Source organism: Girardinichthys multiradiatus, chromosome X, assembly GCF_021462225.1.
Source record: "Girardinichthys multiradiatus isolate DD_20200921_A chromosome X, DD_fGirMul_XY1, whole genome shotgun sequence".
Taxonomy (NCBI): Eukaryota; Metazoa; Chordata; class Actinopteri; order Cyprinodontiformes; family Goodeidae; genus Girardinichthys; species Girardinichthys multiradiatus.
Window position 1 is genome coordinate 22,530,499 of NC_061817.1, and position 25,035 is coordinate 22,555,533.

The following is a 25,035-nucleotide window of genomic DNA, read 5'->3' on the forward strand; positions in this document are numbered from 1 at the left end:
AGAGTCTGGAGGAAGACTGGGGAGAAGGAAATGCCAAAATGCCAGAAGTCCAGTGTCAAGTATCCACAGTCAGTGATGGTCTGGGGTGCCGTGTCAGCTGCTGGTGTTGGTCCACTGTGTTTTATCAAGGGCAGGGTCAATGCAGCTAGCTATCAGGAGATTTTGGAGCACTTCATGCTTCCATCTGCTGAAAAGCTTTATGGAGATGAAGATTTCATTTTTCAGCACGACTTGGCACCTGCTCACAGTGCCAAACCCACTGATAAATGGTTTACTGACCATGGTATCACTGTGCTCAATTGGCCTGCCAACTCTCCTGACCTGAACCCCATAGAGAATCTGTGGGATATTGTGAAGAGAACGTTGAGAGACTCAAGACCCAACACTCTGGATGAGCTAAAGGCCGCTATCGAAGCATCCTGGGCCTCCATAAGACCTCAGCAGTGCCACAGGCTGATTGCCTCCATGCCACGCCGCATTGAAGCAGTCATTTCTGCCAAAGGATTCCCGACCAAGTATTGAGTGCATAACTGTACATGATTATTTGAAGGTTGACGTTTTTTGTATTAAAAACACTTTTCTTTTATTGATCGGATGAAATATGCTAATTTTGTGAGATAGGAATTTTGGGTTTTCATGAGCTCTATGCCAAAATCATCCATATTAAGACAATAAAAGACCTGAAATATTTTAGTTAGTGTGCAATGAATCTAAAATATATGAATGTTAAATTTTCATCATTACATTATAGAAAATAATGAACTTTATCACAATATGCTAATTTTTTGAGAAGGACCTGTAAACCTAAAACTAACTGCACCGCGGTCAAAAGTCTGCAGTTTTGCATTTTAAAGTCTTTATCCTCGCTACTGCCATACCTGAGTTGAGACAAAAACTTCACAAGTTCATAAAGCCCAAAATTGTAACTTCTTCAGGCAAACTTTGGAGGATTACCAGTCTGAGTGGGCAAGAGTAAATAGAGCCAGTGGAAAAGAGCATATGACTAGATTCTTATGCCACATAGTCATCACTTTCAGTGTTGTTGATGTAGTCCAGTTTTGTTCAATTTGTTTACAAGTAAATTTTGGTGTTATCTGTCAAAAACACTTTCTTTTACATGTTTGCTATGTCACCTGCATGGCTTACACTGAAATGCAAAGGGAACTTCTTCTGACTTTCTTTTAACAGGGGCTTATGCTTGTCATGCCTCCTTAAAAGCAGATTTAAATGCACAACTCATAAATATGCTTTAATATGCTTGTAACAGATTATCCCACGTGAGCAGTTCATCTCTGCACCTCCTCCAGAGGTACCAGTACCCTCTTGATTGCTTCTTTGATTAATACTCCCCTTGCCCGGCATGTCGGTTTAGGTGGATGGCCAAGTCTGGTAGGTTTGCAGTTGTGCCATAATCTATCTATTTCTAGATTATTCATTAAGATCAATAAGATGTTGAAAGTTTGAGATATTGTTTTATGGCTTAACGCTGCTGTAAACGTCTTCACAACTTTACCTCTGACCTTTCTGCGCAGCATTTCTTCACTTGAAGTCAATTGGTTGCCTGTTGACTGCAAAGCTTATGTGATGTAAATTTTGTCATAGCTTCTTTGTGACTGTCTGCACTGATAGGGACAATATTATTCCCAGTTGGCAGAAAAAGGATGCAAGCACTGCAGCGACATCCTGGTGACACATAAGGTAATTCTTGTTCAATTTTCTTCCGGTCCTTTTTTGAAACAGTGTAAAACCAAACACACCTTTGCTACCTATGAGGTTCGAGTTAAAACCTTTTATCTCTGAGAGGCTAAATATCACTGCATGCTTTCTAAAAACTGTTCCAAAACTATGTATCATTTTCCTTCAAAATTATGGTCTGTTATGTTTTCTTTCATTCCATAAAATCTCAACGAAACATATTGAAATCTGCGATTGTAACATGACAAAATATGGGCTATGTATACGTTTGCAAGACAGATATACAAATCTTGTACTAACCTTGCTGGATGACTGTTTCTCCTGCAATGTGGGTGACAGGAAACATGGCATCAAATATGTCGCTGCAGAAAAAGAAGCAAAGAGAAAAAAAGGAAAGCAATTGGGGATTACATGCATACATATTCTTTACATTGAGTTTCTGTGTTTTTCAAGATTGCATTATAAATTCAAAATGCAACACAAAACTGCTGGCAACCAGTCCGTGTATCTCAATTCTACACGAATAATTTCTTCATCATTATCTGAATGCAACGAAATACACACTATGCCCAGGTAAAGCCATTATAAAAAACATACTCAAATATGATTTTACATTTCATGAATTAATATTTGTGAAGTATGTTGTTACAGTTGTCATATGGGAATGTTATCAGTTTCAGCCATTTAGTCTTGATCTCTGTACCATACAGGTACCATATGTGGGCTCATTTATGGCTGTTCTGTTTTAGCCTATGATCAAAGCTTGCATCTCTGGGAGCATATTCCTTCAGAGGCACTGAGAAAACAAACAAAATGATAGTTGAACCCAAGCAACTGGTTTCTGCTTCAGCCCGGCAGATACAAGCCCCTGTTAGACTGCTGCTAATCGTGCAGTTTAAATGCATGAGGCCTCAGAAGAATAGAGCTCCACTTCTGGAATGTGTTGGGACAAGAGACATTACTTTTATCCTCCTCCTCTCTGGGTGTCTCTCCCCTCCAGGGTGTATTTTTTCTATCTAATCAATTGCATACCATTTGTCTTCTAGAACAAAATACAGGAAAAACAATAAATATCAAAGACTAAAAACTACTCAGTACATTTTGGGCACCTCTGAGCCCGCTCTCAGGTATGTCTCTATGTGTGTGTGTGTGTGTGTGTGTGTGTGTGTGTGTGTGTGTGTGTGTGTGTGTGTGTGTGTGTGTGTGTGTGTGCCATTGCATGTGCATGGTTAAGCCAGTTCATACAGCCTATGAAAACACACAGGTTTGCAACAAAAAAATGTGTGGGTGAGGGATAACTATGTGCTCCTTAACCTGCAGCACACAAGTGAAAAGAAACAAAAGATACAAATAAAACATTGGGACGAGAAAAAAAACTATACGTCAACAGATGTTACAGGGAGATCTAAGGATGTTAGTGAGTGGTTTGGAAGAAAACGGACCATGCTGGTGTTTATTCATGTGCCACAGAATAAAAAGCAGACTTAAGAAAGTGGATTTCAGCCAAATACACCCACAGGTAAGCCCCGTGCACTGCAGATGGCCACTGACTTACTCACACACCACTTGAGGAAACACTCACACCTGCCCAAAAAAACATGCTCACTCTTTGAAGAGTCCAAGCCCAAAATAAAAAGATGCACAACCACAATACAACGTGTAATGACGTGATAAAATGCATGCAACCCTTAGGTGTAGCTTTGCATGTCAGCACACTATTAAACCCCAGTTCGAAAAAAAACAACAAACTTGCAGACGTCCATTTCTGATGAATACATCCTAAATGGCACGATGATATGACACAAGAGCTCAAACACTTTGATGGTGGTTAGTCAGAGCAACATCTGCGGGACTGCCATCAGTTCTCCTCACATGTGTAACCACCTGTGCTTGATGTGACTGCTTCAGCACGGCCCTTTGGAGCAGTTAGCTTAATGTCACAGATAGAGATTAAAATATGCTTTATTAAAATAATTTTCTGAAAAAAAAACAATCGAGAACTGGGCTGGTTACTGGAATCACGGTTACTGGAAAGACGATTTCTTTCTTGAACCGGCCCATTTGAAACTTTCTGATCAGTTAATGTACCATACCTAAGAGTCACCAGGTCATTATAAAAAAGTTATTTAAAGTGGATGCCTATTGCTGAGACCCAAAATGAGCAATTTTCAATATCAGTCAGGAGTTTAAAAATAAAGTCATAAGAAGCAACAATGTTTTGGACAAAAGCAGGAACATAACTGGCCAGACAAGCGTGATGTATCCCTTTGTATGACCGGCTATTCATTTCAACAAAAAAAACAAGCTGGATTCTCGAGAGTGGGTCACCAAAAAAACGGCAAGAGGATCAAAGAAAACCAAACTAGCATTTAGGTAATTACACTTGACCACCTTTCTTTCCATTCCCCACCTCTCTACATCCATTCAGTGAATGCATCGGTGAACACAACAAAGATACTCATGATAGCAATTACTTCCTCTTGTCTCTACCCATCTCTGTATTTTCAGTCGCTTTTTGCCCTTCCTATACCCTGTGAATTCCCCCGTCTTCCCTTTGATTAATCTCTGCCCCACATTTTACTCCCCACCCTTCTGTCTATCTCCAACACCCCCCCACCCCCACCCCCACCCTGTGTGTCCTAGATGAAGTGATTAATCTTGTCCTTTCCGCTACCTGTTGCCCCCGTGTGACCTTATGAAAAGGCAGAGTAACTCCACCAACAATGGATGCGCTCTTCCAACAGAGACGGCTAGAAAGAAAGGGAGGCAAAGACACCCAGCAAAGAATGGTGATGGTGGGGGTGGGGCTAGGAAATTCAACCCCATTCGAAGAAGGGGTACAAAATTTCTGTCATGGTTGTAAGATAGTTCCATATATCATTTACATATATGGCTAACAGGATTCCTAGGATGGATGGATAAACCTATGGATGGATGGATGGATGGATGGATGGATGGATAAACCTATGGATGGATGGATGGATGGAAAATAAGGTCTATGAAACATAAGTCCCTTTTTCATACTCCCCTTTCTCATACTTATCCAGACTGCATGGAAACCCAGACACACACATTAATTGATAAATTGATTGATTGATTAAGTCATAGAAAATTATTAACATGTGCATATAATCACTATTCTGCACTGCAAATTGTGAAGTTTATAATAACGGCAGACTAAAATACTGCCACCTTAGGTGGTATGTGGGTGTGTGTATCTATACATGCACTCTGAAAGAGGGATTGGAAAATTTTATTTGCTCCTTCCACAACAGCTTATTATTGTTCTGCAACTATCATAAAACAGTATTTAACTTAAGGCATTTCAGTCATTAATGAAGTCCAATCGGGCCTGCTTGTTGTGGCTGGATTGCTTGCTGTTGTTCCAGGATAGCAGTGACAGCCGCCCTCACTCATTCACCTCCTCCTCTCTCCCTTCTAATCTCTCTCAAAGCACAGATGTTTATTTGTTCAGCAGCAAACATCTTATCTTTTACATTACAACATCAACACACGCCGCTTCCATTACTCCATTAACACTAAAAAGGCTTTTAAATTCTGCCGCGTGCCGCCTTTTCTTTGGGTTTCTAAATGGCCCCCCAAATGTCGACTAAAACAGCCAATCCAGAGTCATCAGTCTGTCTGGGTGGAAGGGGTTTTGTAATAAGCATAACAATCAACGGCTTCACCATGCATTGGGAACTTCCCTCTTCTTCAGGCCTCAGCTTGGCAGCGATGTGCCACTGGTTTGGCTGGCAGAGTGTTTATGCCATGAGGGCCTGAAGGAGTAATTTTCACTGCGACTGTTGATTCTAATTTATTGTGCTGATTCTGCTGATGGCAGACAATAGTTTTTGTTTTGCAAGCCTAAAGAATTCCAAGCAAAAGGTGATAAGTCCAGATTTCAAAAAGTTCCAAAGGAAAACAAAAAATAAAGCGATCTAATATACATATAGAACAAAAGTAGAAATAAATTCTTCCTTTGTTTATGTGGTCATTTTTACACAACTTGTTGTGTTTTATATGTTTTTTTAAATTCCGGCAGGGTCTTCTTCCCAACACTTCAGAAAGATAGGAATGTTAAAAAGACCCTACTTATTGCAGTTTATCCCAAATCTAGAGCTTTCTGCACATTCTCCACAACCTTTACCACATTAACACCATGCAGATTTTTGTTTGGCAGCTGCTGTGATCAGTCAGAATAACATTTAAGGCTTACGTTTATTCACAAATATGAGCATCCAAACATACATTAGATTTCCATTGATGAGTGGAGGTAAAAAAAAAAGTTGTTTAGCCTGTGATGGTAAACTGGAAAACAGCTTCATGAGGGCTGATCTAAAGCTGCAGTTTGTTGTCCAGAGATTAAATGTGTGCTCAATTAGCCAAAGTCACTGACATGGAACAACCAACTCACAGTTCCTTCAGCCATGCTGGTTGTGTAGGTGCAATCATTTTTACTTTCAAGTTACATTTTCAACTACATAACCATTGAAGCGAGCAGATGGAGCGATGTCCTCGCATGTAGACATATACTCGCCGTTGTCAACAAAGATGTATTGAGACGCTCGGAAAAGGGAGAGATGAGAGGCGAATAATTATAAAGCGCTGAAGGATTCAGGGAGAATATTTACGACATAAAAGCTTGTGGCACGTGCTCCTATTCATTCTGGAGACGGCACTTAGAAAATAAAAATAAAAAAGGACCGCGTCATGGAAGCTACTGCCCCTGATTTTGCACTGGCAGGACAGCACAGATCTACAAAAAGTGGGTTACATGTTAAAAAGCAAACCATCACAACTGAGGTCCATTTCTAATATACTAATAAAATAGGACTTTTAAAGAGACTTTGCTTTCTTATGTTTTCCATGTTTTGTTAATCTTCTTTTATGCTTTCACTTTAAAATCAGAGATTTTTTTAACCATCTTTTATTCATTAATGACAAATTCTGTGGGCAAGACACCAAAACTATGAATTGTAAATGACTTTTGTCTCCAGATGCCAGATTTGGTTGTCCCATTTTTAGTAGACCAAAATTAACGAGAATATACACAGTTTCATAATATTCACCTTTGAAACTTGTCCTGCCATCATTACTAAGACCAAATCTATGCTTCTTTTTAAATCTGACTGACTGAATCAACACATCTGCAACAGTTCAAAGTACAAAATTGCTCCAAATAAGTCTACAGAAGTGAAAAACAATATTATAATTGTATTTACAAGTTTCAGTTTTCATAGAGTTTCAGTTTTCCACACCCTAATTTCCAGATTAATCATTTGATTTTTGGGCCATTTTAGATGCCTTAGCATATACTGTTTACTGTAAATACACAGTAGAGACTGTAGACTACGGATTTACTTGTTTCATAGTTCTATTCTATTTAATTAAAGCTGTTTTTACAGCTTCTCGTATTATAATTCTTACAGAGAAACCGGAATCTGTTAAACTCTGAAGAAGCAAAAAAAAACCTTCACAAAAAGTGAAAATTAAGGCGCATTTACACTGCTAGTCCAAGGATTTTGTCCAGTGATCGGTAAAAGTGAGAAAATTCACACCTTCAGTTGGCCCGGTTTGTTTTCGCACAGATTGTTTAGACCGGACCAAACATAGTCATGCAGTTGCAACACATTGTTTCGGGGCGGTATTGCTCTGATTGAGAACAAAAAAAGCATTAAGAAGAAAATTTGTCCCATCGGGGGTTCTGCTGCTACTTTGGTGTTCACTCCTCCACACAGCCCCACGAGACAATTTCAAACTCTTTCGTCTTAAGATTCAAGCTCCTAATTTTTCCTCTACTTCTTCTCCTACTCAAATGCGCTGCTCTTACGTTACATCCTCTATGAAAAGCTATAAAACTCATTTGATAAACATTACAACGTCAAACTTTGCATATGGTCTGAACACTTAACAGTGTTCCTGAAATTCACATTAAGATTTAACAGCAAACTAAAGTTTCTTTCTCATCTGTATGAGCAGAGGTCTTCATAATATCTAAAGATTGTGTCTGAAAATAACAAAGGCCAGAAAACACACACACCTGGCTCTGGTTATTTATAAGGGGTGTAAACCTGGATGGCTCCTGTTGTTTTAAAGTATGAACGTGTGCCTTGGGATGTGTCTGTTGCAAAACCACCTGAGGGCCAGAGCATTCACCCATTTGAACTGTGTGACCTTCTAACGCCTGCCTAAACCTGATGACAGGCACTGCAATGATCAAACCACCTCAAAGACAAGAAGATAGTCAGGTAGGAAACTAAAAATATTAAGCTGGCATTATCAAGGTTTATTAAGGTTTCTTTAGACTTGGAAGGCAGACAATTATTGTAAATGTCAAACTAAGATAAGGCAGATCATAGTACCAGCTGGTGTAAATGTATGTTTGAGAATGGTTGCATCCAAGTTCTCAGTAGCTTTTATTGGTTTAGGAAAGGTCTATTTATTTATAGCCCCATGAGCTGACTTTTTGATGAATTTAGGCCTAATGATGATGCGTAGAAGATAATAAAGTTCAGGGAATCCATGCCGATCAAGCTAACCGGTCGAGGATGAGTGGAATGCAGGGTGCATAGCTCGGAGAACAGTGACCTAGATGAAACACCAATGACTACACCAATGATCTTTTATGCTGATGGTCAGCCTTTTGAAAAAGGATGGATTACTTACAGCTGCAAAAAAAAACAATCTGATCTCCTTACATCTAAAGCAACGATGGGAAGTTATTTTTCTCAAAGGAGCACTGTTGTCAAGGGATATTTTTCCAAGTATATATTTGAAAACAAAACATACATTTTATCTTCCATTGGTGACATGCAGAAATTGCAGCTGAACAATAAAATGGGAGACACCGTATCAGTGACTGAACCATAATATTTACTTAGCATAAGTTATTATGCTTTCAAAACAAATTGCAAAAATTGGCGTCTTCTATTATAATTCCTGTTCCTTTTGGAGAACTGAACACAGCTGCTTACATACCAAAATATGGAAACAAAAAGCATTCCCTTAAAAAAAGACAAATTGTTATTAAAAATAAAAGCCGCTTATTCTGATTTAAGTGACAAATTTCAAATTTTCATGTGGGCCGGTCAAGGACATCGGAAGAGCAGGATGTGTCCTGTGAGCCATGAACGTATTCTGGTCTGATCTAATTGGAGATATAATGTACTTTATATGTTATACTACAATATATTCTATATGAAATGACAAATTACTTGTTACTTAATGCTAATGTAAAATGGAGTATAACTATTCCTTGGAATAAATTCAAACTAACTCTAATTTTATGGAAGTCTGACATATTTAAAACAGCTGTTACAAAGTTTTAATTCAGGGTTCCTATTTCCAAAGAAAAATGCCAGACTATTTCAAACTCAGCTTTCCATAGTACTCAATTGTGTTATCTGAAAAAACATTCATCAAAAATATAGAACACATATAATACGTATGAGAACAACAGATTTCCACATGGCACCAGCAAAAACAGAAAATATAAGGAAGGACACAAGGATGGAGTGGAGGTAGGACGCAATGATGGCCAGAAGGAATAGAGGCTGGACACAAGGAAAGGAAAAACACAAAAAGGAAGGAAGAGGAAGGAAGGAAGAGGTAAGGACACATGAATAAAAAGAAATAATGACCTGGAAAGGACTAAAATAAGTAAGGAAAGATACAATGGGAGGTAGAAGGGCACAAGTAAGAAAGGAAGGAAGGACACAAGGAAGGAAGGATGGACACGAGGCAGGACACAAGCAAAGAATAAAGGAAGGACAAAAGTAAGACAGGGTGGAAAAAGAAAGAACGACATAAAAGAGAGAGAGAGGATGGATGGACACAAAGAAAGTCTGGTAAACATAAAAAACCTTTCCATACTCTTATTTTCTTTTCCCATACTTTTCCAGACTGTATAGGAAGCTAAAATAACAATTACAAAATATTTAAAACATTAATATTTGATGGTTTGTAACAACAGATCTATTTTCAGGCAAGAGCAACTTAAGGATTTTAGACTGACTGACACAGTAGTTCTTGAAACCTTTGAGCCAAGGCTAAATCAGGAGTCTTTAGATAAAATCCCATACTGAGCACCTTGAACTCTGCTAGCCTGCCAATAACAACTTCATGAAGGCTAATTATGTCTTATCGCCTATGGCTGCCTTTCCTGGTTCCTAAAGGATGAAAAGCATTTTTTACATGTGCAGAAGAGACAGAAAGAAACAGATTTTAGTCAATATCAGCAGAGATAGATATTGATATTATAATTATATAATTATGATATATATAATTAATAGGCAAGGTATCAAACCCAAATTAGATTTGCATTGTATTTTTCTATTACATGTGGTAAACAATTTTAGTGACTGTGTGATGACATAAGCTGAGACTCTCTGCTCTGTTTTTAATGCACTGTTGCGTGTATCAAGAGTGGCAAGCCTGTTTTAAATCCCCACCTGTGATCCAGCACACACCACCTGCTGGTGAAGCCATGATGTCAGCCTAAAAACACTAAAAACATCACAAGCAGGCCCCATCCTGCTGCCTCTCCTCTGGTTTCCTCTCCCTTTCTCTTTTTTTTTCTTTACCACCGAGGTTTTGTGCTTTTGCTTAACTTCACTAGAACAGCTTTTTTTCCCCTTCTCTTATTTCTAACCATTCTCTTCATGCTGTCAGTCCAGATCACATTTTCAGTGATCAGGGATTTTCACACTTTCCTAATGCCCCGCTCACTGTTGTTGTTTGCCCCAGGGCAGGAAAAAGCGAGTTCTTCCTCCACTTAGAGACAAAAAGGGTCAGGTTGAATCAGGCGCTGACAGGACTAAGCCTCTGTCTCTCTGCTGTGTCTGCTGCAGACATGTTACTACAATGAGGTAAAACAAGAGAGAAAACACATCTAACAGCTATTATGAAGACATGGAGAAAAGTAATTTAATCTAATGCACATTAATATATTTAGTTTAGATTAACACAAAATACTGAGTATACTGTATGCGCCAAGAACTTTACCCCCTTCAATTTTCTCTATGCTTTGCGTTCACAGAAACATTTCCTCACATGTTCCTGAACATCACAAGGAATGCCGCCATCCTAAGGGCACATGTTTTTTCTTCTCTTCTCTCTCCTCTTCCCCACCTGTCATTCTCAGTTCACAGAGAACAAGAACTACAACAAGATAAGCATTGAAGAAGCAGATCAGGATGTAAATTGCCCTTTGTGGGGGTTCAGATCTGAGAGGTGTTTACACAGCATGGCACATTGCACGTACCTGTTGGAACACATATATATGGTGAAACTGAGGAGAGAAATAAAGAAATGGGAATCATACATTGATTAGTAGATGAGTAAAATGAGAGAACTGAGGGAAAGGTATCCACTGCTGAACTGCTATGCAAAAGTATTTATACCCAATGGACTTTTTCACATTCAGGGGTGTAGAAGCTGAGATACATCAACAACATGCAAGACATCGGCATTGGAGGGCTGGAGTTTTTACACCAAACTTTGAAACGCTTTTTACCATGCCAGAGTCCAGGTTCTGGAGCAGATCACGCTGGTGTGAACCTATCCCAGACCCTGAAACAGACTAGAGAACCATACCCTGGCATGGCTACAACTGCCGGTCTTGGCACGGTTTAGCCGGATCTTGGAGAAGATTCGCTTGCAGTATGAATACATGCTGTTCCAAGCTTACAATACGAAATGATGTAAAGGCAGCGCATCTGAGTAGAAAAAAAAGAAAAACATAGTAAGATGTGCCCCGAGACTCCTGATCTAGCCCATTCCAATAAAGCTCTGGCTGTTTGCTTAGGTTAATCGTCTCGCTGGAAGACAAACTTTGATTAGGCCATTCCAAAACCTTCATTGTGTTTATTTGAGCCATTCAGAGCTGGACGTACTAGTGTACTTTGGGTCATTGTCCTGGCTCATAACCCCTGAGTGCTTGGTGTTAAGGTCACAAACTGGTGGATGGAAATTCTCCTGTTTTCTGGTAGAGAGCAGAATTCATGGTTCTATGAACTGCGGCAAGTCGGCCAGGTACTTCAAGCAGTAAAGCAAACCCAAACCATCACACTACCAATACCATATTTGACTGAGTATAATTTTATTTTTGTAAAATACTTTTAGTTTTACAGCAGATTTACCAGAAGGCACACCTTCCAAAAAGTTTCAGTTTCATCACATCAGTTCACATAATACTTGAAGTTTTGAAAATCATCAAAAAGGCTTTTCTGTTCCATCATTCTCTCTCCTTTTCACGTTGAAAGAGATTGACCGGCTGGTCCACTGGTGCGGTAAGAACCACTTGGAGCTTTACCCGCTCAAGACAGTGGAGAACACTCCCAACACGCAACCTCCCCTCACCAACAACGCTATGTCTGCTGTGGATCACTTCTGGTTCCAAGGAACCACCCTTTCTCTAGATCTGAGAAAGTCCTCACACATAGACACTGTTTGGAAGAAGGCCCAACAGAGACTGTACTTCCTGCAGCAACTCAAGAACTACAACCTTCCACAAAAACTGCTGGTCATCTTCTACACTGCCATTGTTCAGTCTGTCCTTTGTTCTTCCATCACTGTGTGGTTTGGCTCAGCCACAAAACAGACAGGTCACAACTGGAATGAACAATTAGGTCTGCAGAAAGGACCATCAGGGCTGACCTTCTCTCCATCCAGGACCTGTACAGGTCTAGGGTCAAGAAAGGTTAATCTAACATCTCAGCAGACTCCACACATCCTGGACACAAATTGATTTTACGTTTACCTTCAGGTCAGCGCTAAAGAACACTATTTGCAAAAACCAGCCAACACAGAGACAGTTTTTCCCCCAGGCTGTCTCTCTGATGAACATTCAGCAGTCAGTGTAGTAAACATTGTTTTTTAGTAAAAACACTGTATATGTGAATAATTACAAAACAGACTTTTATTTGCATTTCCTTTTTATATATTTGTATTTAGAATGTCTTCATTGAGAGAAAAGCGCAAGTGGAAGTCAAATTCCTTGTTTGTGTGAACAAAGTTGGTGAATAAATCTGATTGTGATTCATCAACACTGACTTTAATTGAGGCAAGTGAGGCCTGTGTCACATTGTGACATCACGGCATTGAGTAATTAATAACTAAAAGAGGAAAACTAATGACGAGAGGAGTAACAGAAAATAAACTAATAAATAGGAGAGTGCAAAGGAACCAGAGGACTATAGTAATAATAATGAAATCATTCTAAGTACATAAATAGGAAAGAAATACCAAAGGAACTAAGGGCGAGAGGAGAACACACTGGGAGGCAAAAGGAAACCAGAACTGTCAGAAAACAGAAAGCAATAAACATGAATACAAAACCACAAACAAAGTCGGATTCCAGACGACCTTTAGAAAACACAAAGTTCAAAAATGAAATAACCTGACCAGGCCGGGCCCATTAGAGGAAAAGAAGAAGTCCAAGAAAAGCAAAACAAGCCACAAGGGCAGAACAAAGTCCAAACAAAAACAGAGCCCAGAAAGCAGACAATGAAGGAGCTGACGGTCAGGAGGCCGGTGGCAAAGTAGCCAGCGAAGAGGCTGATGATCCGGAGGCCGGCGACGTGGCCAGAGGAACCCACAAAGCGAGTTCTTTGGAGGTCGGCGGCGTAGAAGTTGGTGTCTGGGAGGTTTGTGAAGTGGCCAGGTAGATCCACGCATCGAGATCCTCGGAGACATGAGCCTAGCGTTTGGCTTGGACCCAGGCAGAAACCCAGAAGACTTGGACCTGGCATCCGGTTTGGACCCAGGCAGAAACCCTGAAGACTTGGACCTGGCGTCCCGCTTGGACCCAGGCTGAAACCCTGAAGACTTCGACCCAGGCATAGTGTCGTCGGACACATAAACATTTGTATAGTCGGGCGTATAGTCAGTCAGTGAGCCAGGCGTCTCATAGTCAGGCGCAGAGCCAGGCGTCTCATAGTCCGGCTGTGGGTCTGGCATCACAGGCAAAAAGTCAGTCATGCCAGGATCACAGTCAGTAGTGCCTGAAATGTGGTCAGGCCCTGAGTCAGGCTGTGGCGGTGGTCAGGCCCTGAGTCAGGCTGTGGCGGTGGTCAGGCCCTGAGTCAGGCTGTGGTGTGTCTGGCGTTGTGTCAGGTGTAGCGGAGTCGGGCGTAGAAGAGTCAGGCGCAGTACAGTCAGTCATGAGTTCCACGAGCACCCCCCATAGGAAACCCAGAAGGTGCTCAGGACCTGGTCGTGGAGGCAGCCCGTCCTCGGGCTCCTCCGGAACTAGGCGAGGAAGTGGAGACAGCCCGCCCACAGGCTCCTCCAGAACTAGGCGAGGCTCTGAAGACCCAGCGGCGGCCGGCTGTGGGTCCTGAAGCTTGGCTGCATGCTGTGGGTCCTTAAGCTCGGCTGCAGGATTCCTGGGGCTCTGTGCTGCCATCACGGCATTGAGAAGAGGGTCGAAGGGACCTCCAGCGGAGAGTGGAGCTGGAGCGTCTGGCCATCCCTCTGCGAGAAACTTAGCTAGTAATATTGCGTGCACTGAGACCAGATCCTGCGGATAGCTCATCAAAGCAGAAACACACTCCAAGCAACGAGACTTCATAAGTTCTTTCTTAATTTCCCCCAACCCGGCCTGAACCCATGCCGGAGTTGGAGGCCGCACCGACGACTGGAGATCTGCAGAGGGCGCTGGGCAACCACCAACAAACTCCGGGGAAGACAGCCGCGAGGAGACCATGGCGGATGGACCCTCCAAGGATAAGTTGGAGGCGCCCACCCATACCTTCTCGGTGGCGACTGCCTTCCAACGATGACGTTGTCCAAGGCAGGAGGAAAACCCAGCCAGAAACTCTGCGGCAGCTGGAGCCGCTGCGAGCGTGAGCTGAGGCAAAGCTGCTGTGGGCGTGACGAGCTCGGCCGGAGCTGCTGCTCCTGGGGTGCAAGGGCAACGTCACTTGGAGGAAGAGCGTGCTGGAGATGAACAGTTCTGACCCGGCTCAAAATCCATGGCTGCCCAGTTGGTCCCGCCGAAGCACTCCTCCATCTCCTCCAACAATAAGGGCGAGGATGAAAGCTCCGCCTCATCCCCATACAAAGCCCGTACCGTTTCCTCTTGCTGCTTAATCCATCCTTTCAGCTCTGAAACTTTGTCCGCTTGGTCCTTTTGGCTGGTTCCTACTGTCACGTTGTGTTTTTGGGGTGGACCAAAGTGCAGACAAGAGCTTGGAAGCAGCATCTTAAATAAATCCTTACTTTATTTAAAGGATCAAAAACGTAACAAAAATCACTGCCGGTACAACACAGGACCGGAATCCAAAAACGTACGAAGCTGAACACTGCAGGAACATGGCATGAACGAGGGTAGCGAGTGTGAGGAACCAGCAAAATACAATGACACAAAACCAACTAATATACTGAGGGATAATAAAAGGGCAGGTAATCAAAGAAACAGGGAACAGGTGTGACAAGGAGGCAGAGGGAGCAGGTGAACCTAATAAAACTAAAGCATGAGGAAAAGAACTAAATGGCAAGACAGTGAGCAGACCTAAAAGAAACTATAAACCAAGATAAAATAAAACATAGAATCAAGAATAAACATGAACTAAAGGAAACTGAAAAACTGGAGGTAACACAACAACCTAAGATTTAAGGACTTAGCAAAAAGAAACCATAATGAAATCCTGACTACAAAAGTAAACAAACCTAAACCAACACTGATAGAACAAACTGAGAAAGAAGCAGAGGAAACGAGGACAAGAATAAAAGTAAACAATAACTAAAGCTAACCTATAAAGAAGGGACTGGAGAATAAAGATAAACTAGAGAAAACAAAGCTAAGAGGGACAATGAATGTAAAGGGGACTAAAACTGAGTAATTAATAACTAAAAGAGGAAAACTAATGATGAGAGGAGTAACAGAAAATAAACTAATAAATAGGAGAGTACAAAGGAACCAGAGGACTATAATAATAATGAAACCATTCTAAGTACATAAATAGGAAAGAAACACCAAGGGAACTAAAGGCAAGAGGAGAACACACTGGGAGGTAAAAGGAAACCAGAACTGTCAGAAAACAGAAAGCAATAAACATGAATACAAAACCACAAACAAGAACATCTAGCAAAACTAAACACAAAACCACAAACAAAGTCCAAAATGTCACATCCTGACAGTCTGCAGTGCAGTGCAAGTTCAATTCAATTCAATTCAATTCAGTTCAAATGTACTTTATTCATCCCAAAGGGAAATTAAATAAATGTTGTTAGGAGTTCTTTTGTGACCTCCTGGATGGGAGCCCAATTCACTCTTTAAGTAATTTTGGTAGGTCAGCTACACCAGGGAAGGTTTGCCACTGTTACATGTTTTCTCCATTTGTAGTTATTTGGCTCTCAGTGTGGTTCACTGGAGTCCCAAAGGCTTACAAATCGCTATGAAACCCTTTCCAGACTGATAAATGTCAATGACTTTGTTTCTCATCTGTTTTCATTTTCTTTAGACTAGGATATAGTTTGTCTCTTGATCATTCTTTACCCACTTCATGTTGTCTGGCAGGTTCTTTTTATAACATGTCTTGATTTTACAGATAATTTTACATCATTTTACAGATCAGCGATAATTAGAGTGGGCAAAAGAAATTGAACAAAACAAAATGTGATTAATACAGCTAAATCATAATTTACCTAGATGGTAGGAAAGTTATATTGTCACAGGGGCTAGGTTGGTTTGGATAGCTTTTTATTTAATAAATGAAATCAGAATTTGAAAACTACATGTTGTGTCTAGTCATCTTTGTCTGATATTGAAATTTGTTTGACCTGAAACATTTTAACCTAAATGAAACCCAAACAGATTGACATAATTAAACCAATGATCAAGTCATGGGAGAATTAACACACTTTACCAAGACTGTTGTCTGTGTCTGTGCACTGGAACCTATCGCAGTAGCATAGACAAAGCAGACGTGATGTATACAATAGGAGGCCATGGGGCAACCCTGGCAGTTCTGTCAGGCGCAAGGCTGCTCTGTCCCTGGCTAATGCACGGCGGTCAGTGTGTGGCTTGTACTTGGGGCCTGATTAACCTACAAAAAGGACAGAAGAGCTGCAGGAACATCATGTCCTCACAATGCAGGGAAACAGGAGTGTACTCAGTATATTCATTCACATGAGATAAAACGTGATTACAACCAGCATCAGTCCCTCCTACCTAATTTACGACTGCACACTCAGGTGCCTCTTAGGACACTGCCTTCATAATTTCTCCTCTTGGCTTTGACTCTTGAAGAATTTTAAAATAGCTAAACTGGGTCTGGTGAACACTGTTTTGTATATCTTGACATATAGTATTTATATCCCTCCAACTTTATTCACATTATGTGATATTAGAACCACAATTGGTTGATTTTATGTGATAGACCAACGAAAAGTAGTGCATAATTGTGAAAGTGGAAGGAAAGTGATAACAAGGTTTAACAAATGCTTTGCCAAAAAAATATTTTTAAACATTTGCTTTAAATTTGTACTCAGCCCCCTTTTTTTCTAAAATCCAGTCCAACCAATGGTGTCCAGAAGTCACCTAATTAGTAAATATCTGTGTGTAATTTAATCTTAATATAATTATAGCTATTCTTTGAAGGCCTGAGAGGTTTGTTCAAGAACATCAGAGAACAAACAGCATCATAGAGACCAAGAAGCACAAGCAGACAGGTCAGGGAGGACGTTTTGGAGAATTTTAAAGCAGGGCAAGGTTGTAAAACAATGTACCAAGATTTAATAATCTCACAGAGCAGAGCACTGTTCAGTTCATCATCTAATATTAGAAACAGTATGGCACAACTGAAAACCTACCAAGTCTTGGCCATGCACTTAAACTGAGCTCCTGAGCAAGGAGAGAATTTTAGAGTGAAGCATAAGGCTGTGGTAGCTTTGGAATAGCTGCAAAGATCAACAGTTTCGGTGGGTGGTAGAATCAGCTATTAGTTGTGTACCCCACAAAGCCATAAGAAGTGTTAATTGCAATTTGCTAAAAGCCATGTAGGGGAGCACAGTAAATATATGGAAGAAGGCGCTGTATTCAGATGAGACCAAATTTGAACTCTTGGCCCATGCAAAACACTGTGTGGTAGAAAACTAATGCTACACATCACTCTGAACACCCCGTCCTCACAATATCGTGGTGGCAGCATCATAATGTGTGGATCAGTGTCTTGGCAGGGAAAAGGAAGCTGGCCAGAACTGATGGAAAGATAAATGAGGCTAAATACAAGGCAATCCTGTAGACCTGTAAACCTGTAAGGGGCTACAAAAGATTTCAGACTGGGACTGAGATTCAGCTTTAGTAGGTAGAAGACACTCCAGCCAGAGCTGCAAATAATGGCATACATCCAAGCATATCCATGTGTTAGACGGCCCCAGCCAAATCTACACTTCTTTACAACTGGGAAGCTGTGGCAAAATATGAAAACTGATGTTCATAGATGCTCTACATCAAATCCAACTGAGCTTGTGCTATTTTGCAAAAATAAATGTAAGAGCTTCAGTCTCTAGATGTGCAAAGCTGGCAGAGATAAATTAGCCTTGCTTGTGTAATTTCCCATCCAGTACTTTGTGTTATCCTATCATCAAAAGTCTCAATAAAATGCAGCATTGTGTTTGGTTGTAACGTGACAAAATGTGAAAAATTCCCAGGGTTGTGAATAGTTTTGCAAGATACTCTCATTTTCAGAAAAGAAACACTATGAATTAGCATGAAAATGAAAAAACAAATATAAGATTAGTACAATATACCCCACAAATATGATTTTTTTTTATTTTTGTGCAGAGTCTTGGGGTGTATTTCAAAAGAATAAGAATGTTTAAAGGGCTTCCAAACATTAACTCCACTACACTTCCTACGAGATTCTAAGAATTTGCCAGAGAAACTGATGCAGATGGATGATATGGAGCTAAAGCGCTCAGTAATCTATCTAAATACTTGGTTATGTATACATGCGTGCACTGACTGTAATTTAAATTTGAGTATGTGTACAACAGCATACACCGAAACAGCTCGCCCAATACAGCCTGCCTACAAATGATATGTTTGCATGTACACCTAACGATTAGTGTGAGCGTAAAGGTGAAGTTGTCTAGACTGAAGCAAAGATGGTACAATCTGGGGGAGGTAAAAACTGCTGGCTTGTTAGCCCTCTGTGCACTGGACGGTGGTGGGTATGGTGGAGGTTCAGTGAGGCCTGCAGCTCTCCTGTGGTGAGTGACCTCACCGCCTGGCCCCTGGCATTGTGACAGGAGCACAAAGCTATGCAGGGGACAGGGAGATGGGGCACATGCATCAATGTGGGGGAGGAAATGGGGGAGAGTGGACGCGGACGTGAATGAGCCTGAATGAGCAAGAAACGGAGAAAGACGGAACAGAAACGTAAGAAAGACAATGTCCTGAATTGTAAAAGAAAGATGAAAAAGAGGATCACCTGGATCTCAGGAAAAACACAAATGAGAGCATGTGGACAATTACAGGAAATGCAAATAAGTACAATAAATCCCCATTTAAAACATCTGTTATCTGTGGCCTTTGTATTCAGTTTGTTGTGCTCTGTATGCTGCCAGTAGGGACAGTCTGCAAAATGTCCTCTGACTGCAGGTGAAAGGGTTAAGTCAAAGCCCAAGCGCATCTTGAAAAGATGCACTTCTTAGTTTACTGTCTCTGCTATAGTTGAAGAACCTTTTATGGAGAAGTGACACCTGTTTTATCTGTATGTGGCTAAAACACCCCCTAGGGGCTGCTCTATGGTAACAACAGGTATTATCGTTTCCAGATATTAATGATAAGATGTTGTAAGGACCACTATGTTTATCTGATATGGTTATATGCTTGTCTATCTCTCTTTCTCCTCTCTTTGTTGTTTTTTCTCATAACAGATTCATTCAAAAAACTTCTAATAAAGCAACCAACAAGTCTATCTCAGTTTAGTGAATTTATCTTGGCTGTTTTTTTTTATTAATTATTATTACTGCACATTCTGAACAGGCACACAGCACCAGTACACTAAAGATGTTCCCCGTCAATCGGCAGGGCCTAGTGGGGAAGGTGAAGAGGTCGAGGTATAAGGGGCAGGGGTCAACTAATCAGTCACTTCATCAACTCATTACTCAGCTTGTTAATTAGAGGATTAAAGCAGGCAGGATGAAGAAGCAGCACCTCTTCTAAATCCCTTTCCATCACTATATCCTTTGAGTTTTGCAACAATTTGTCTTTATGTATCTCAGAAAAGAGTTTGTATATAGAAAATTTCTTAATTTAATGTGTGGAGTATTGCCTAGTTCACGAGGCTCTAATTTACCTCAATCAAGAAATAGCATTACATTTAGTAGATAGGAGATGTAGTTCTTGACCTAAAATGATCGAATAACTTATTCATGTAAATGGGTTTTTAAATGCAAGAGCTTCAAGATTTGAAGAATGCATTTGTATAAGGTGATGAAAGAACTTGTAGAATAAAACATTTTGAACATGAATGTCAAAATTTGACATATTTATATTTATTTTAAGTAAATGTCAGGTCTCAGAAAAACACAAAATGTGAGAATCTGTGTAAAAATTTCATCTGTTGAAAATCTTTATGCAAATATATTTAGAATGTAGTCTCATAAAATATGAATTACACAAGGAAAACAAATAAACTGTTTAACATCAGAATCTGTGTGCTTATTTGCTTATTGAGACGATAGTGCCTTTCAGCTGGCTAGCGTATTAAAAAGCTGATGTCATACAGGCCCAACTTTGAGAAAATTATGGGAATTCAGTGGAAGATCAAGTTATGTTATGTCTTTAAAGTATGTTTGTCACTTTTGATGTAGTGTTTGAATAGTGTAGGGTGTGGAATCCGCAGTGTTCTGGTATATAATAAGGTAAAAGTAGATGACAGAAATGATAGTTATAAATACAAAAATAAAGATACATTTTTGTATCTTTATTTTTGTTAACCCTTTGCTGCATGTGAAAGGGTTAAGTTTGGATGTCTATGGCTCGGATCTCCTCCGTATCTCTTTCCTTTTCATTTCTGTCTCCGTGTCCGTAACAATTGAAATAATCCCAAAGCAGTTTCTAATAAAGTTTCTTTTATAAATATCAAGCAGAGCTTTAAAGCGTTAGCTATAATGCTCCACTTGTGAAAGTAAATCTGTTGGGCTTTTTCTTGGCGCTCCGGCAACAATTCTGAGCGCTACTCTGCCGGACAGGACACGGTTAAAAAAATAAACAAATAAAGATACATAAAGAATGAGGAAGGGATTAATAATCATTTTTAATAAGGATGTTCAAAAGAATTTGTAGAAATTAAGTAAGGCAATGAATTGTTATTTTGCCATCATTAAAAGTACACACAAAATAATCAAGTCTCCTTTAAGCAAAAGCCAAATTACCAACAAGTTTTATCAAAACAGAGAGTAACCATGTTAACATTAGCCTAGCACATCATCAAACTGCTCCACATAAAAAGCTCATCAGCAAGAACAAGACATGAATTTACTGAAGAGTGTAGCATTTATATGTCGAGTCTTTAGAAATGAATAATAACGATGCCATAATTGTCAGAAAATTATAGCAGCTTTTTTTTTTTACAGAGCTACGGTCATGTTGGTGCAGCATGGTGCAGCATGGTAAAGCTGCTCATGTTGGGAGGAAGTATGGGTTGCTCTCTAGAAAAACTGATAATGCAAAATCCATAGGTGAGTCAGCTAAGTGGTACACGATAATATTAATGTCAAACTTGCAACTCTGATGAACAGCAGAATTTTTTTGGGTAAATTTTAAAGCTAGTATTTTTCCCTGCTTTGGCATTGGTTAAAACTTTTCTTAAACTTGTTGCTACCTTCACATAACTCTGCCCTCTCATGCCATAAGTAGGACAAATCTGCACTTGGATTTTCCAAAAAACCTTCCCTAAAATACTTTCAATTGGTTGTCACGTTTTGTCTTTAACTGATTTCCTATGTAGGCAATATTGTAAGGCAGTAAACACTTAGATATGCACATTTAGACAGTGTTATGCCAGTTATCCCATCATTACCCACCACTGATCATATGAAATCCACAGGTTTTTCCATTTAGGAACATATTTGCAGTCTATAATAGGTTCAGCAACTACATTGCAATGTTGTTTTTAAAACTTGCTGGAAAATTTCCTCATCCAGGCTTACCAGACTGTTTCTATGGATACAGAGAACGAGGCGTTAAAAGTGTGTTTTATTCACTAGGGGTGGTTTGTGGTTTGGGAGTATTAGACGACTGCAGACAGGCAGGAGGAGACAACTTGTTGCCTTTGTTTGGGTCTCCCTTCTATCACAAGAAAAGCTGGAGATAATCAAGGTGTGCAGAGAAATGCTACTTAAAACACAATTTAGTGCTATCAGACTTCTCATTTCATATCACAAGTCATACTCAGATAAGAAAAAAGTTTGATATATAAACAGGTTAAATGTTTTATAAAGTTGATAGTGCCTCCTTTCATAGCATTAACTTTGAGTTAACTGGAGGAAGTGGCAAAACGATAAACTAACAAATGAAGGTGCATCTGTGACACCAGACTATTTATACATAAAAGTATAGAAGCTATGGCCTCATGCCTGACTTCATTATCTTCCTGATTTTTGAATATTTATAACATCAATCTGGGAAGCATCCTTATCTCACTGAAACCTAAACACAGTAATCGGATATGCAGGTTATCATAATAATTTCCCCTGATATGATAAATACTGTACACTTCTATCTGTTATGCAACAGGTGGTTGAACACAATGTGAAATCAGACACCTGCTTACAGCTTATCTTGAGAAAATATGTCTGTTTTTGAGGGCGTGTTATAATGAGGTCATTCTGGCAGCTAATGGGCAGCAGATAGACGGGCCTTTCCTCCAGTCTGCTGGCAACAACACCCAAACAGATGTTCGCATGTAACTGCAGCGACAAACAACTGTCAGAAAAATAGACAGATTAATGGCTTGGTGTTTGCTTATTTGCTGCTTTAACCCCTTTACTTTTAAAGTTGTTGTTACAATTAAGCTCTGTTGATGCAGATCAGATTACATCTATTCATCTAAAAGGTTTGGAGAAGCCAAAGTTAACTTGATGCAGTAGTTCTGGTAATAATGTGTCATCGACTTCACTGGACTAATGTTTCCTGATACATATGCCACTTTTCAACATCTATTATGATGCGTAGCCATGCCAACAAGAGATTTGTTTACACATGGGAGCAGCTGAAGGAGCTTTCCTAGGCCAAAGTAATGCTTGGAATAGGACCAAAAGCCTTGACAAGCTGACATGGAGATGTGACGGATGTAGAGCAGGGGCATAACGGAGAATAAGAAAGGGGAAGTTTACCCATTTCTTTCCCTGATAGTCGCAGAGGTTGTGTAATGATCGGTGAATAAAGAGAACAGAGCAGAAGCGCTGTGAATGCAGTAATATGTATATAAAATCCAGCTTTCAGACAATGTGAGGAGACAGAAACTGCAGACAGAGGGATCGCTATACAGAGAGATCACTATTCACAGCCAATATTTTTTGACAAAAATATTGGCTGTGAATTTCCATTCATTTTGTCCACCGAGCCAGTTCACCTGTTTTTCCTCCTGACGGTGACGTTATCATCGCTGTTGTTGCCAGGCCACAAACACAAAACCCCAAAGCATACATGGCAATCTTAATATTTGAATAAAGCCTCATCAACTCATTTCTAAATCATGCATTTCTATTTCATTTTAGTTTTCCTATCCTATTGTCCATTTTCGCCTCAATTTAAACTGTATAAAAATAGTCAGTCAGTCATTTTCTACCGCTTATTCCATAGTGGGTCGCGGGGGAGCTGGTGCCTATCTCCAGCAGTCTATGGGCAAGAGGCGGGGTACACCCTGGACAGATCGCCAGTCCATCGCAGGGCAACACACAAACAACCATGCACACACTCATTCATACACCTAAGGTCAATTTAGAGTGACCAATTAACCTAACAGGCATGTCTTTGGACTGTGGGAGGAAGCCGGAGTACCCGGTGAGAACCCACGCATGCATGGGGAGAACATGCAAACTCCATGCAGAAAGACCCCCGGTTGGGAATTGAACCCAGGACCTTCTTGCTGCAAGGCAACAGTGCTACCAACTGCGCCACCGTGCAGCCCTTTAAAATTGTATCGTCATAAAAATGCTAATTGCTCAGGGGAAAAAATATTTGGCCCAGCTTTAGTATGAGTAAAGCATGATGTATGTCAGTGATGACTACAGATTAACTTTTTCAGAGCTGTGTGGATGCAATATTAATGATTTTAATGTAATATAAAATTCATTCATTCATCTTCTATACCACTTATTGCACAGTGGGTCACGGGGGTGCAAGTAATCTACCGGCAGGGTACACCCTGGACAGGTCGCCAGTCCATTGCAGGGCAACACAGAGACACACAGGACAAACAACCATGCACACACTCATTCACACCTAAGGGCAATTTACCTAACAGTCATGTTTTTTGTGCTGTGGGAGGAAGCCAAGGTACCCAGTGAGAACCCACACACACACGGGGAGAACATGCAAACTCCATGCAGAAAGACCCCCGGCCGGGAGTCGAACCCAAGGCTTTCTTGCTGCAAGGCAACAGTGCTACCAACACTGTGCAGCCCTTAATAAAAAAGCATGTAAACTTTTAATGTAACATAAAATTATGTAAATCTATAGCAACTGCTTACATTTCAGCAAAGCATTCAATACAAAGTTTCCTAATAGTGGGGAATTAGAGCAAACTTAATGTATCAGAAGTAAGTTGTCATTTAAAGCAAGAGAAACTGTTCTCTGAGTCAAATTATTACCATAAAGGCAAAAATATATCTGTTAAAAATAGAACAATTTTAACCAAAATAAATATACAAATTGCTTTCCATCCTGGTAAACAATATGGAACAAAGCTTATAACCTATTACATCCTGTCAATGAATACTACTGGTTAAAAGAGGGTGTCACTACCACGTATTCCCGCATTAATTTGGTGTGGACTGCTTTAGATAGTAGCTTCATCTATTAATGTTCTGTCATGACACTCATACAAACACATGTGTGCATGTTCTTATGAATGAATGGTGACCATGATTGATGTATTCTTCCTCTGACTGCAAGTATCCGTGAGTGTTGGGTACACAAGCGCATGCACTATTAAAACCCTAGATAAAAATTAACAGCTTCAGTTTAACTTTAATATTTTGTTGCATTCCTTTAGATCACTGCAAGTGATACAAAGTGGAACTGTAACCAACATTATAATAAAGACGGGTAAATTAAAATCTGTAATTCAGCAAATAGAGTTAACCTTTTCTTTCCAT

General features: G+C 40.2%; 1 protein-coding gene across 1 annotated transcript in view; it reads right to left on the reverse strand.

Annotated features, from left to right (window-relative positions):
• LOC124863574 (cAMP-dependent protein kinase type I-beta regulatory subunit-like) overlaps window positions 1-25,035 on the reverse strand; it is a 105,682-nt gene that overhangs the window by 44,947 nt on the left and 35,700 nt on the right. The window contains exon 5 of the mRNA XM_047358009.1: window positions 1,996-2,057. Coding sequence (XP_047213965.1) covers window positions 1,996-2,057 — 62 coding nt within the window. The remainder of the gene's footprint in view (window positions 1-1,995; window positions 2,058-25,035) is intronic.